The sequence below is a fragment of the Zeugodacus cucurbitae genome, chromosome 6 (assembly GCF_028554725.1).
Source record: "Zeugodacus cucurbitae isolate PBARC_wt_2022May chromosome 6, idZeuCucr1.2, whole genome shotgun sequence".
In the NCBI taxonomy this organism is placed as follows: Eukaryota; Metazoa; Arthropoda; class Insecta; order Diptera; family Tephritidae; genus Zeugodacus; species Zeugodacus cucurbitae.
In genome coordinates, this window is record NC_071671.1 from 58,483,890 (window position 1) to 58,497,141 (window position 13,252).

Here is a 13,252-nt window from a genome sequence, read left to right on the forward strand (position 1 = left end):
ATTGGCCTTTTGCTTTACTGAATTTCTGCCATTTTTTCATTTTTTTTTGCCGTTGTTTATTTTTATATGCCATTCATTCAGACGTTATTCATCTTCGTCTATGCGCCACACAGCAAAGTGCGCTGCTCTAGCAGGATGTACTCGTATGTATGTAGGAGAGCTGTGCGCATTTCTGTGGCAAGGAGGGTGTCCTGCGGTAAGCAAGTTACCACGCACCTGCCAAGCACTCGCAAAGCTGCCAAATGAGATGCAACGTAAACAGTAGCCGACTATCGTGGGTATATTATTTATAAACACTTCTCTGCGTCTGGGACAAATGGAGATTTTACCAAGAAACAACGCTTGACTTCGTAAGAAAGCCATTAGCATTATACAGCCACAGCCTTCATACCTTTGGAAATGTGTCAGAGTGAGAGCTTTTCGGTTTGAAGTTTTTGTATTTTGTTGTTCTTGTTGACTTTTTTAAGTCAAAATATGTATTACTGTTTAATTCATTAGCATTTAAAGCGCAAGAAGCGTTTCAATTTCTTCTGATTGGCCTTCAACTAAATATGCAGAAATTTAATTGAAATCAAGTATAACTTACGAAAGTAGGTACATATGTCTATGTATTTGCAGAATAATTTAGCAAGTTAAAATTTTAAAGATTAAATGGATGAGTAATAATGAAAGCATTTGGAGTCTTCTAACAACAAGTAATAGTTATACTACCGCATACTTAGGGATGTAGAGCGGGTCGCCTCCTAGTGGAGCATCCTGGGTAACGCTAAATGACCTGCGGCCTCCACGGCCTTTTTGAAGAGCTCACGGACTACGACCCTGGACCGACACGGACTACGATTTTTGAAATTTTTCTTTTGGATTTGGTTGTTACCTGGGCTGGTGGTCTTGGTATTCCGCCACCTGAGTATGTAGAGGTGACACTCTACAGAAATGGCTGGTGGGGTAATACCAAGGCTGCCTCCGTCCCGTTAAAACCCTGGCAGGCCTCGGAGTACGTTCCGCTCCCGTCATCATTAAGTTGATGTGGTAGGTGTAGGTTGAGAAGACTCCCTCTTTACGCTGGTCGGCTCTGAACGCATTGCCCCATAAGGACGTGCGTCAACCCTCGCCTTGGCCCCTTAACTGAGATAACATTGGGACCATTTTAAAGGCGACTACCTTCCGGGAGATGGATAGCGGCTCTGAGTGGGGACCCAATTAAAATATGAACAGCAGGGAAGATGGAGCCATCTCCCACGATGAGTGGAAGCGGGTCGCGGCGGCCATTTCCGCGGTTTTCATGAGGGTGATCAGAGGAAACCCTGGTCCCCCTCCAAGCTGCGAGAGCGCAGGATGGCACTTCGGCATCCACAAGCTTGTCAGGTGTGCTGATGAAAGATCAGCATCCTTGTACAAGGAAGTGGTGTCCCTGGTGGGAGAGGTCTGGAAGGGGGCTAAGGAAGAACTTCCACTACGCCCTCGTGCTCGGGTGTTTCTCCCCGCCGAACCCTCCACTTCAGGAGAGATCGAAGAAATTTTGCGTTATTGCAATCCTTCTCTTCTCGTTCAAGATTGGAAGGTCATTCGGCTAGACAAAACTCAGAAGCCATATCGGCAAGCGCTGATACTTCTGAATAAGGAGTCCTTGGGTCCTCTCAGCGATGTAAAGGGGATCATCAGCTATGGTTTCGAGAAGGTGGTCCTTCGGGTCCTCTCTACCGATGCCAAAGCCGATGTCCCACTACCTCCAGGAGCGGGAGAGGAGGGAATTGATGCCCAAACGGGCATGGATGTTGACTCATCCCACTCGGACACGGCGAGTATTGTAGATGGATCCGTCTTCAATCTCGGCAAACTGTTCGAGGAGGATCGAGCCGAGTGTATGGAGAGTGCGGAACTCGCACTGTTGGAGAAGAGTTTGGAGGATGAAGGGGGAAAATCCGACCATTGCCACGCCCACAAAATGGTGAAAACCGAAAACACATAAAGGTTGAAAATTACTAAAAGTGCGTTAACTCACTAACGAAAAACGTCAGAGACCCTAAATTTTGCAGAAGAAATGGCAGAAGGAAGCTGTACTCAGATTTTTTTACAAAATGGAAAATGGGAGTGGTGTCGCCCACTTATGGGTCAAAACCCATATCTCAGGAACTACTTGACCGATCCAATGAAATTCGGTTTGTAGCATTTTCTGGACACCCTGATGACATTTGTGGAAAATGGGTTAAATCGGCTCACAAACACGCCAACTTCCCATATAACTCAATTTTAAATTCCATCTCATTCCTTCACTTTAAAATATATACTTAACGAACCAATGAAGATAGTGTAATAGAACTTTACAAAAATACTGTATATGATCTATGTCATCACTTGTGAAAAAATTGTCGAAATCGGACTATAACTTCAATGCCCTGGATCTCTCATATATCTTAATTTAATTCAGAAATGGTTAAAATCGGGTCATAACTTCCCCGAGCTCTCATATAACTAATTATAGGAGTTTAAAAAATACGATGGGTTTGTAAACCCATACGATTATGTGAAATATCTTAGCCAAATTAAGGAGCATATAATCTTAGATATAATGTATGTTGGTGGTGAAAACGAGTGAAATCGTTTCAGGAATTACCTCAGTCCACATATACTATTTATGATGATTTTCGCTTTTCTATTGGACTTTATGCCGAATATATGGGTCAGATTGTATGTTATCTTAATAAAAATATAGCAATAAATTGCTGGAGTATAAAATATTCGGTTGCACCGAACTTAGCCTTTCCTTACTTGTTTTCACCTAAATTTGTTGTTGTTTTTATTTCCTAAAACTAATAGATATATGTATATAGAATTACATATGTATATCAAAATGAACTGGCACATTATATCTCAGCTACTACTCTGCCGATTGCAGCAAAAAACTGTATATAACATTCTAATATTACAATTTTAAAATGAGAGAAATCGGATTACAAACACGATTACTTCTCATATGCCACCATTTTATAAAGGTTTTTTTAGACATGTGGTTTTCAAGTAGAGTAGTAGTAGTAAAAGTATACAAATAAATTAGATTTCTTAAAAGAGTTTTGTTGTAAACATGATTTCGGGAAAGTAACCGCCGCAAGTCTCGAATAAATTCCAGTCTAGAGGTGTAATTTTCGACTTTTTGCAGCAATTGAGGTCGTAAACGTTGTTTCCTGATGTTATAGCCTTTTCGCACAGCTAAATTAATTTAATACATTAAGATTATAATTGAGAAACCAGTTTTTAACTTTTGCACAGTCGGCTACATTTTTTCTTTTGTTCATAAGAAGTTGGTAAGATTCATCAGCTGATTGCTATTTTATTAATAACCACAGCCACCACAGTTTCAACTCGATTTGTATCCATTTAAAAATTAATGTAGTAAAATCAGATTTGTCTTTTCTATGGTAAATTGATCTAAATCAGCGCTTCAATTGAGCAAAGACCGGTTAATTGATCAATTAACTAATGAACTCCTGTGCGAAAAGGCTATAGGCAGGAAATAGACTTACGAAGATGACAATAACTATTATATGTTGTTTTTTTTTTTGTAAAGGAAAAAAGGAACTCCAATAGTGAATGAGACCAACTGCTTTGAAAATTTTAATGGATAGTTTTGTAGTAGAATGTTAATTATTTCATTATTCTTAATCCCCTGAAATATCAGCATTTTCCCATAAAACACGCAGCAAAATTATTTCATTAATATTTAGCGCGCCATCTTTAAGACACATGCGAATTAACTGACTTTGCGAAGAGCTATTACCCCACTTACTTATAAAGCTGCTACACTAAATACTAAATGTTTGCTCTAAATAATCGCACACATACACACAAAATGCCATACTTAGATAAAATATAGCCGAGAGTTAATTGAAGCTGTCAGTTGTCAAGCTCAAGCTAAACAAAAATTAAAATGGTGACGAGAAAAATAGCACGAAAGAGCAATCTCCATTAAAATGGTGATGGCAAAGCAGTTTTGAAAATGAGAAGAAGACCATGAGATTGCTGCTGCCTGCGTTTTTCAACATTCAGACACCCTAAAAGTTTTTAGCTAACAGCTAACAGTGATATGTATTCGTTTATATCATCTCACTTACCAACAACGCCACATAGCCATGCACGCCATTGTAGGTGCGCAACATCTGATACAGCTCGCCTGTACAATAGTCATGGCATTTAGGCATAGCCGCATCCTGCGTGTGATTTGGGTATTTGTATTTCTCCACTAGTTTTATGAAATCGCGAAATTCATCGTCGGTTACCAGTTTCTCCCAATTAGACAAATTCACGTTGGGCAACAGGTCGGAGGAGAGATAAGCGTGCGCTGCGGCGCTCAATAAAGCGGTATTCGATGACATCTTGTTGTTTTTGTATTTATTTTCGCTTCTGGTTAAACGCGTTTGTCCTTGTTAAAAATTGTCAGAAATGAACTTTTTCATTGCCTGGGTGAATAAGTGCAAAAATATGTTCGGCGAACTGGAAAAAGCAAAAGAAACATATGTACTTCGGTTAGAATTTGTAATTTGTTTGCGCTTAGATTTGGGGTTAGATTTAAAATTTATGTGACATATGAAATATAGTAAAAGTAATACGTGAGTTAGCTTCTTCAATTTTAAACAACATACATATGTATACTGTGTCCAAAAAATAAGGTGACATTTGAATTTAAACTGCTCGCGTCGAAGGATTTGAGAATTATTTTTTTTTTAGGTTGGTAGTACTGTCAGTCACATTTATGTCAAATTTCATGTCAAAATATTCATTAGAGTTTGAGATACGTGTCGTTTTGTGAGCTGTATTCAGTTCCGGGCACAGGTATATGAATGTTTGACATCGACTTGTCAGAGCGTATCTGAGTGTGTTGAACTTTAGTGTTTCATAAACTAAACTGCAGATGACTAAAATAAATAAGAGAAGAAACTTAATTTTGGAAAAATTAATTTCTAAAATGATCTTAAATTGAGGGACAGCTGAACAAAAAAATATGTTGGCAATTTGTAAGCATAATAAGATTTGTGTTTAGTTTTCGTTATACTGGTTTTAAAGCAACTGGGTCAACCCGATCAGAAATACCAGGAATCGAAATTAACCGGCTCTACAGATTTATTATAATCTCAAAGCTCTTCGGCGACACATAGAGTCTCTCGATTTATACCTAGGTACCACAAATGGCTGCTGTTTTAACTGTCCAAGTGGGAATCAATCTCGAAACCTAATCTAAGCTGACCGATTAAAGGTATACATAAATATAAACAATTTTATTGTGAAAAAATGTATTAAATCTTAGATGAAAATGTATACCGGTAATGTCCAGTATTGTCATAGCACAACTCTATCTAGTATGCTACTATCAAATCTGGCTTAATATCATCTCTGGTATATTTACCTTAAAGTCAGATGAACTTCTGAAAGTTGGTATGGTAGAGAACAATATCGGGGATTAATATGTCTTCCATGATCATCATATACCGAATGATCATGGAAGACATTGACAGATTTTGATTTTTTCAATTTCGCATTAGATTTCTATGGGACTAAGAAAAATTTATTCATAAGAAAAATCAAATCACAATATGTTATTTATTACATACATATGTAAATTCATTCCATTAAAAGATGTAAAATCAATAAAAGCGTATGATAGCTCTGAAATATAGTTCGAATTCGAAATTTATGTGGAAACAATTGTTAAATATAGATGTATAAAATGACTTTCTATGGAGAGTATACGAGGTCTTAGTATAATCTTGGGTATTTTCAAACTTATTTTTCAAAATCAAGGCGGTTGTTTCTGAGTTGTGACTTTGCATCTTGTATATGTAACCGATTCATATGTAGCCCAAACGTATACTACTTATCGAAATTCCCTTGTACAAAGTTTGGTTAAAGTTATCTAGTTCAAAAGAGTTTTCAAAACATTCCGATATCAAATCTTTTATATTTGTGATCTATATCCAATGTTAGAAATACATTTTATTTTTATACTCTCGCAACCTGCACAGAGTATAATAGTTTTGTTCACATAACGGTTGTTTGTGTCACCAAGAAATATAAGAGTTAGATATGGGGTTATATATACATAAATGATCAGGATGACGAGTGGAGTTAAAATCCGGATGTCTGTCTGTCCGTCCGTCCGTGCAAGCGATAACTTGAGTAAAAATTAAGATATCTTAATGAAACTTGGAACACATATTCATTGGCACCCTGAGGAGGTTGCTTTCGAAAATGGGCAAAATCGGTCCACTGCCACGCCCACAAAATGGAGGAAACCGAAAACCTATACAGTGTCATAACTAAGCCATAAATAAAGTTACGAAAATCAAATTTGGAACATAGGATCCCATTAGGGAGGGGCACATTTGGATGTAATTTTTTTGGAAAAGTGGGCGTGACCCCGCCCCCAAATAGGTTTTTTGTATATAACTCGCAAACCAATAAAGCTATATAAACCAAACTTTCTGCAGTCGTTTCTTTTAGCCATTTCCTTATACAGTCCAAAAATGAAAGAAATCGGATAATAACCACGCCCACCTCCCATACAAAGGTTATGTTGAAAATTACTAAAAGTGGGTTAACTCCCTAACGAAAAACGTAAGAAACACCCAATTTTACATAAGAAATGGCAGAAGGAAGCTGCACTGAGATTTTTTTACAAAATGGAAAATGGGCGTGGCGTCGCCCACTTATGGGTCAAAAACCATAGCTCAGGAACTACTCGACCGATTTCAATGAAATTCGGTATATAACACTTTCTTGACACCCTGATGACACGGGTGGAATATGGGCGAAATCGGTTCACAACTACGTCTACTTCCCATATAGCTCAATTTTGAATTCCATCTGATTCGTTCACTTTATAATGTATCCATAAGGAACCAATGAAGCTAGCGGAATAAAACTTTGCACAGATACTGTATTTGAGCTGTGACATCACTTGTGACATCACTTGATATCGAACATGAAGAACTCAGTGCCTAAGGTTAATTTTTCACCGAAAATATAGGTAAATCCCTCAGATATTTTAATGTAATTCATTCCCTCTGAATTTTTTTCTTATAACAGTTTCTCTCTGTACCTGAAATGGTAAAAATCGGGTCATAACTTCCCCCAGATCCCACATACCTAATTATAAGTAATATTAAATTAAGTGAGCGTATAGTCTTCGATACATTGTATCTTGGTGGTGAAAACGAGTGAAATCGGTTTAGGAATTACCTCAGTCCCCATATACTATTTATGATGATTTTCGTTATTCTATTGAACTTTATACCAAATATATGGGTCGACTTGTGTTATCTTTATAAAATTACATCAATAAATTGCGAGAGTATAAAATGTTCGGTTGCACCCGAACTTAGCCCTTCCTTACTTGTTTTTAATATATATTTTTACATCTAAAGTTAATTTTTCAATAAAAATTGTGATAATTTTTCTTCAAAAAGTTATGTACTGTAAAATCCACACTGTACTCATAATTCTTAAATGCCATTTCGATAAAGTTGGAAGCGTACAAAATAACAGGACCCGCAGCGGGTCGCAATCATTTGTCGCTCGCCATTAAAATCTCAATTAATTTCCCGTCAACATTGCGTGCATTAATTGCGGCAATTAAAGTCGCAAGATTGGACGATTTATGGTGCTAATTTAAATGGTCGACGGTCTGGGTGTGCGCATAACCTGTTGACCTGAAATCAATACCATTGCAGCTGTACACATAATTGCCATACATAATTGCTGTATCTACTTTATAGATATGTTTGTATATATGTGTATAATAAACATTTTAATAGTTTAATTTAATTACAGATCTCTTATATGAAAATTAATATTTATTTATTTGCTTGTTTGTCTTGAATGCGCGCCAGTACTGTTCATATTATTTCGCGCAATTTGTGCAATTGAATTTTTGGTTTTGCACAAGCACAAGTAGTAATTATGGTTTTAATTCGGGGTATATATTGGTAAAATTGTCTCGCTGGTTCGTATTGAAGTCCATTTACTAGCAGAGCTACTGCTGGATTTGACTTACCCCAGAAAAACTATTCTAACTGTTTCTAATAACATGACCTAAGCGGCCAATATTATTCGGACATTAAAAGTTCGGTATATGAAAGTTCTTATTTTAAGTATCGTAAGCCTTGTTTACACCTCTATTGGAACCACTAATTACTTAGACCATTGATATGGAAGTAGATAATCAAAAATGGGGAAATATTTAGATGTACCGCGACTTATTGAGCATAGCCTGTCTACATTCTTAACAGGAATGAGAGATTAAAGTACGTCTGACAGTTTTGTTCTTGACGTCATGAACAAAAAAAGCGGATTTGACCTAGAGTCCATTGAAAGTTCAAAACCCTAATATTAAGTATATGGGAGATAGATAAAGTTATGATCCGATTTCACACATTTTTGGCACGGCGACAATTATTAGAAGAAAAGTATTCCCTCGGAATTTCTTCAAAATATCCGAGAGACTTACTTATATTTTCGGTAAAAAAATTAATTCGAATCTCTGAGGTCATCATATTCGATATGTGAGGCCTTGAATACTTATGGTCCGATTTCGGCGACATCCGACATCTTCACTAGTGCTTACTTTATATATTGTAAATTAAACAATTCAGGTTGACTTCAAAGTCCTGGTATATGGGAAGTAGGCGTGGTTGTGAACCATTTTCATAACATATCATTAGGATACCAGGAGTATGTTATGAACTGAATTTCATTGAAATTGGTCGAATAGTTTCTGAGATATGGTTTTTGACTCATAAATGCGCGGAGCCACATCCATATAAAATTGTGTTTATCAATTTGAGTGCAGCCCTCCTTTACCATCTTTATACTGAAATAAAAGCATTTTTTAATAAATTTCAACATAACCTTTGTATGAGAAGTGGGCGTGGTTACAATCGGATTTCCTCAATTTTATACTGTATAGAAGTGCCTGAAGGAAACGATTCTAGAAAGTTTGGTTGATGATTGATACATGTTCTTTTATTATACTTTCTCTTAGTGCTTAACCCTGAACACAGTACTATTAGCTTTGATGGCACGATATATGATTTCATAATACAAAGACTACCAAATCTATAAACAAATCTTCCTTGATAATAAATTAAATTCTTCCTTTAATATAATTTAAGCAGCATTGTTCTATATATACATATATATGTTAATTAACAACCAAACGCAACCAACATTTAATTAAGGCGTTGCTAGCCACCCACAAATTTCGACAATTAGCCATTTCGTGCTATTAGGGTGGACATGTTACTAATTAACTTAATTAAGAGGCAGCCTGAAATGCACATAACCTATAATTATAGCACAGCTACGAAATTTAATATTAAAGATTAGATGAGTTTAATAAATTGAATGCTACTTAGAACAATGATTACGGCATTGGAGAAGACCATAAATTCATAAAGAAAATAGTCAAATGAGAAAAAAAGCAAAATAAATCGTATAGAAATGTATGTATTGCAACTAACTAGCTGATCAGACAGAACGAATCTCTGGAGACATAATTAGTGCAAGACACGTGATTGTTTTTGCTGTTCTTATTTTTGTATTCTTTGCTGTTATTGTTATTGTTGTTTACGTACTATTACCTGGCAGCTGTCAAACAGCAACTTTATTAATAAGCATTAACACATGACTTTGCCATTCTCAGTGAATCGGTGTGTGTAGTGGCGGCGGTGAAGAGGTGGCGTAAGAGTGTTGAGTTGGCGGCAAAATGACGGCACGTGCGGATGCTCACGCCAACAATTGCATACTATATTCTATGTTATACTATATTTTTGTTGTTGTTGTTGTTTTTATCTATGATTTCGTTTTCATAATCAATTCTACATTCAATATTCTTCTACAAATTCGTATATATTTGTAAAAATCATATATATAAATGACATATGTATACACTCTTGTTATAGCAGACAGTCCTCGAGCGATGCTATCGCCATCAATTTGGTGAGTGCACACGAATGAGTAAAATTGATTGCAACATCTTTTTGCTGCACAATTGTGAAACCAAAAATAAATAAATATATTTTGCCATATTTGATTTTTTTACAACAACAACAGTACCACGCAATTGCTGCATTTCATGTTGAAAGCTACAGCTACAGCTCAGGTGGTTGCAGACTACATGTGTACCAGCAGCAGTGATGGTTTTTGGTGGAAATATTCAAATACATGCATATATAATATTTTCGAAAATGATGGCAATGATCGATCAATGTCGAATTTGCAGTGAATGGAGGTGTTGCTGCTGCCACAGCTTGTTATTTTTTTTTTTTTTTTTTTTTTTTTTGTTGGCGAAAAAAGCTTTCTGCATTTAAATAGCTGTCAGTTTGTAGGTGTGTTGACAGCTGTGGACTGGTGAACAGACACGGACAGTTGATAACTGCAAGCTATAAGCGTCATAAATTGTATTTTTATGTTTCTCGCTGCTTTTAACGAATTTTATGCTTCAATTTTTATTAAAATTGGTACCAATTTTATTTTTATTTTTTAATATTTTCCATTTAAAAACTGCCTGCAGCGCTTTGGGAGCGCAACAAACACTTATCAGGCTTGTTAATCATAAAAAATATGACCGTTTTTATTGCCAACAATTTGTTGATGTGGCACACACATACAAGCGCCCACAGTGAGAAGTGTCAAAAATGTTTTGTTAATTGACTAGAGTTGGTGGCTTTTCGCTGCGTCAGTCGCTGCTGTGTCACTTTTGACGTCTTTTGCATATTTTTGCAACTTTTCATAATTCACCCGCTCTGCTTGCTTCGTTTCTCGGTTTCTCGTTAAGCGCACAAAACGCATGCAAATCTATTTGCGGCAAGCTTATGACAGCTACATATATGTGTGCTCTATATAATTGGACTACTGGCATGATATCAGTAACTTTGAATGTCAAATCGCTTATATATATTTTACATTCATACATTTCAACTGGCACTTCGATTTGCCAATGTCACAATGGCGACAGTTAAAAATGTCAAAAATTTTAATACAAATGTGTCAACATTCACTCAATTGCATGCGGAGCAATTCATTAACTTATGAGTTGTGAGGGTCATTTGTGCCGCTTTGGTGGCTAACAAAATGGCAGAAAGTACTGTTAAGGCTTGCAGAATGATTTAATGCTGTAGAATGTTAATTAAGATTTGGATCTAGGATTTTCAGAAAATATTTTTTTTTTAGCTTAAAGTACACTTTAGTGTTGTAAAAATCTCACTCAATTGATAAAATAAATAAAAAAAAACTTTAGAATTTTCAGCCGACAAATTTGAGAGCTTTACAGCTAGTTTACTCGTGTTTAAACGGTTTAAAATCGTCATATCCCGTTAGTGGAAAAATGATTTTGAAAATATAAAATGTGAAATTATACTTCAAATGTTAAAAGAAGATAAAAGGAGATTAAAACAAGTAAGGAAAAGCTAAGTTCGGGTGCAACCGAACTCTACCGGTATACTCTCGTAATTTATTTATGTAATTTTATTAAGAGCGCACACAATTTGATCCATATATTCGGCATAAAGTCCAATAGAATAACGCAAACCATTATTTATGGTATATGAGGGCTGAGGTAATTCCTGAACCGATTTTCCCCACCAAGGTACACTATACGCTCACTTAATTTTACTAAGATATCTCATATATTAACCGATTTGTAATGTATTTCTGAAAAACCTATAACCAGGGAAGTAATAACCCGGTTTTAATATTTTTTAGTATAGAGACACTATATTGGAAGAAAAAGATTTCCTCTGAATTACAGTACAAGGTCTGACAGATTTACCGATATTTTCGATGAAAAATTACCCTTAGGCACTGAGTCCTTCATGTTCAATATGCGGGGCCTTGAAAAGTTATAGTCCGATTTTTTCACAAGTAATGCCATAGATCAAATACAGTACTTGTGTAAAGTTTTCTTTTGCTAAAGTGAACGAATCAGTTGGAATTGAGAATTTAGTTATTTGGGAAGTAGGCGTGGTTGTGAAACGATTTCACCCATGTCATCAGGGTGTCAAGAAAGTATTATATACTGATTTTCATTTAAATCGGTCGAGGAGTTTCTGAGCTATGGTTTTTGACCCATAAGTGGGCGACGCATTTTATAAAAAAAATATAAGTGCAGCTACCTAAAATCATTTCTTCTGTTAAATTTAGTGTTTCTGTTAGTGAGTTAACCGACTTTTAGTAATTTTCAACATAACCTTTGTATGGGAGGTGAGCGTGGTTATTATCCGATTATATAAATTTTTATGGTTTATTATGGGGTATGTAAGGTTGATTTTTATAGCTCCACAAAAAACTTCTTCGGAGCCACTTCTCCTCATCCTGATCATATTGATATATTTAACCATATATCTAACTCGTTTAGTTTTATGACTTACAAACAATCGTTATTGAACAAAACTATAATGCTATCTTAGAAACTGTTGTTGCGAGAGTATAAAGTATATCCATAACCACGGCCACCATATACCATTTCATGGAAGGATACCATAGAGGTATAGTAGTTAGAAATGTTGACCTTTAATGCCTTTGTTGGATATCAGTTTCCAACTAATATTAGAGAACTTTGTTTGAAAAGCGAACACTACTCTGGAAAATCTCCGCACGCGATTTTGATACGAAAATAATTCACAAGAAAATCAAATAGCAGTATGATGGCGCCTTAAAACATTGTGGGCCTATTATACATACATTGCCAAGATAACCAAGGACAAAACACCTGTTACTTTCTTTATAATATTTGATGACAAAATACCGGGAAATCGATCAATATCCATAACCTTGACAAGTCAACCACAAACATAGTTGCATTTGTCTATTAACACTTAGTAGTAAACAGTAAATTAATTACTTGAAATCAATATTGAATTACGCGCAATTGACCAGCCCACTTTGTTGACAAGTAAAACAAGTGAGCAAATTAATAATATCGGCAGCAGCAAGGCTTCACAAACCACAAACAAAATCGGCTGAATTAAAACATACTTAATTGCCGGCAGCTGAGAACTGAAAATATATGTATGTAAGTCAAATAATTTATGTGCATAAACACATCCATGGCGTTGTGGCGCCTCAACCATTCACGCATATAACATTCGTTGGCAATAAATTACAAGTCATGCCAACGTCCGGAATATCGTCGCACCAAGTGGGGTAGGCGTCGAAATATGCCAGCCAATAGCAAAAACCTAACAAAGTGTCTACATCTGGAGGC

The 13,252-nt window shown here is 36.0% G+C and overlaps 2 protein-coding genes across 19 annotated transcripts in view; one reads left to right on the forward strand and one right to left on the reverse strand.

Annotated features, from left to right (window-relative positions):
* The window catches only part of LOC105218914 (G-protein coupled receptor dmsr-1), a 463,512-nt gene that overhangs the window by 20,606 nt on the left and 429,654 nt on the right, over nt 1-13,252 (reverse strand). For all 15 annotated transcript variants that reach the window (XM_054234674.1, XM_054234670.1, XM_054234668.1 and 12 more), the window contains one exon: nt 4,110-4,488. In XM_054234674.1, coding sequence (XP_054090649.1) covers nt 4,110-4,370 — 261 coding nt within the window. In that variant the 5' untranslated portion in view covers nt 4,371-4,488. The remainder of the gene's footprint in view (nt 1-4,109; nt 4,489-13,252) is intronic.
* LOC105218913 (uncharacterized) overlaps nt 1-13,252 on the forward strand; it is a 44,543-nt gene that overhangs the window by 14,205 nt on the left and 17,086 nt on the right. The window lies entirely within an intron of this gene.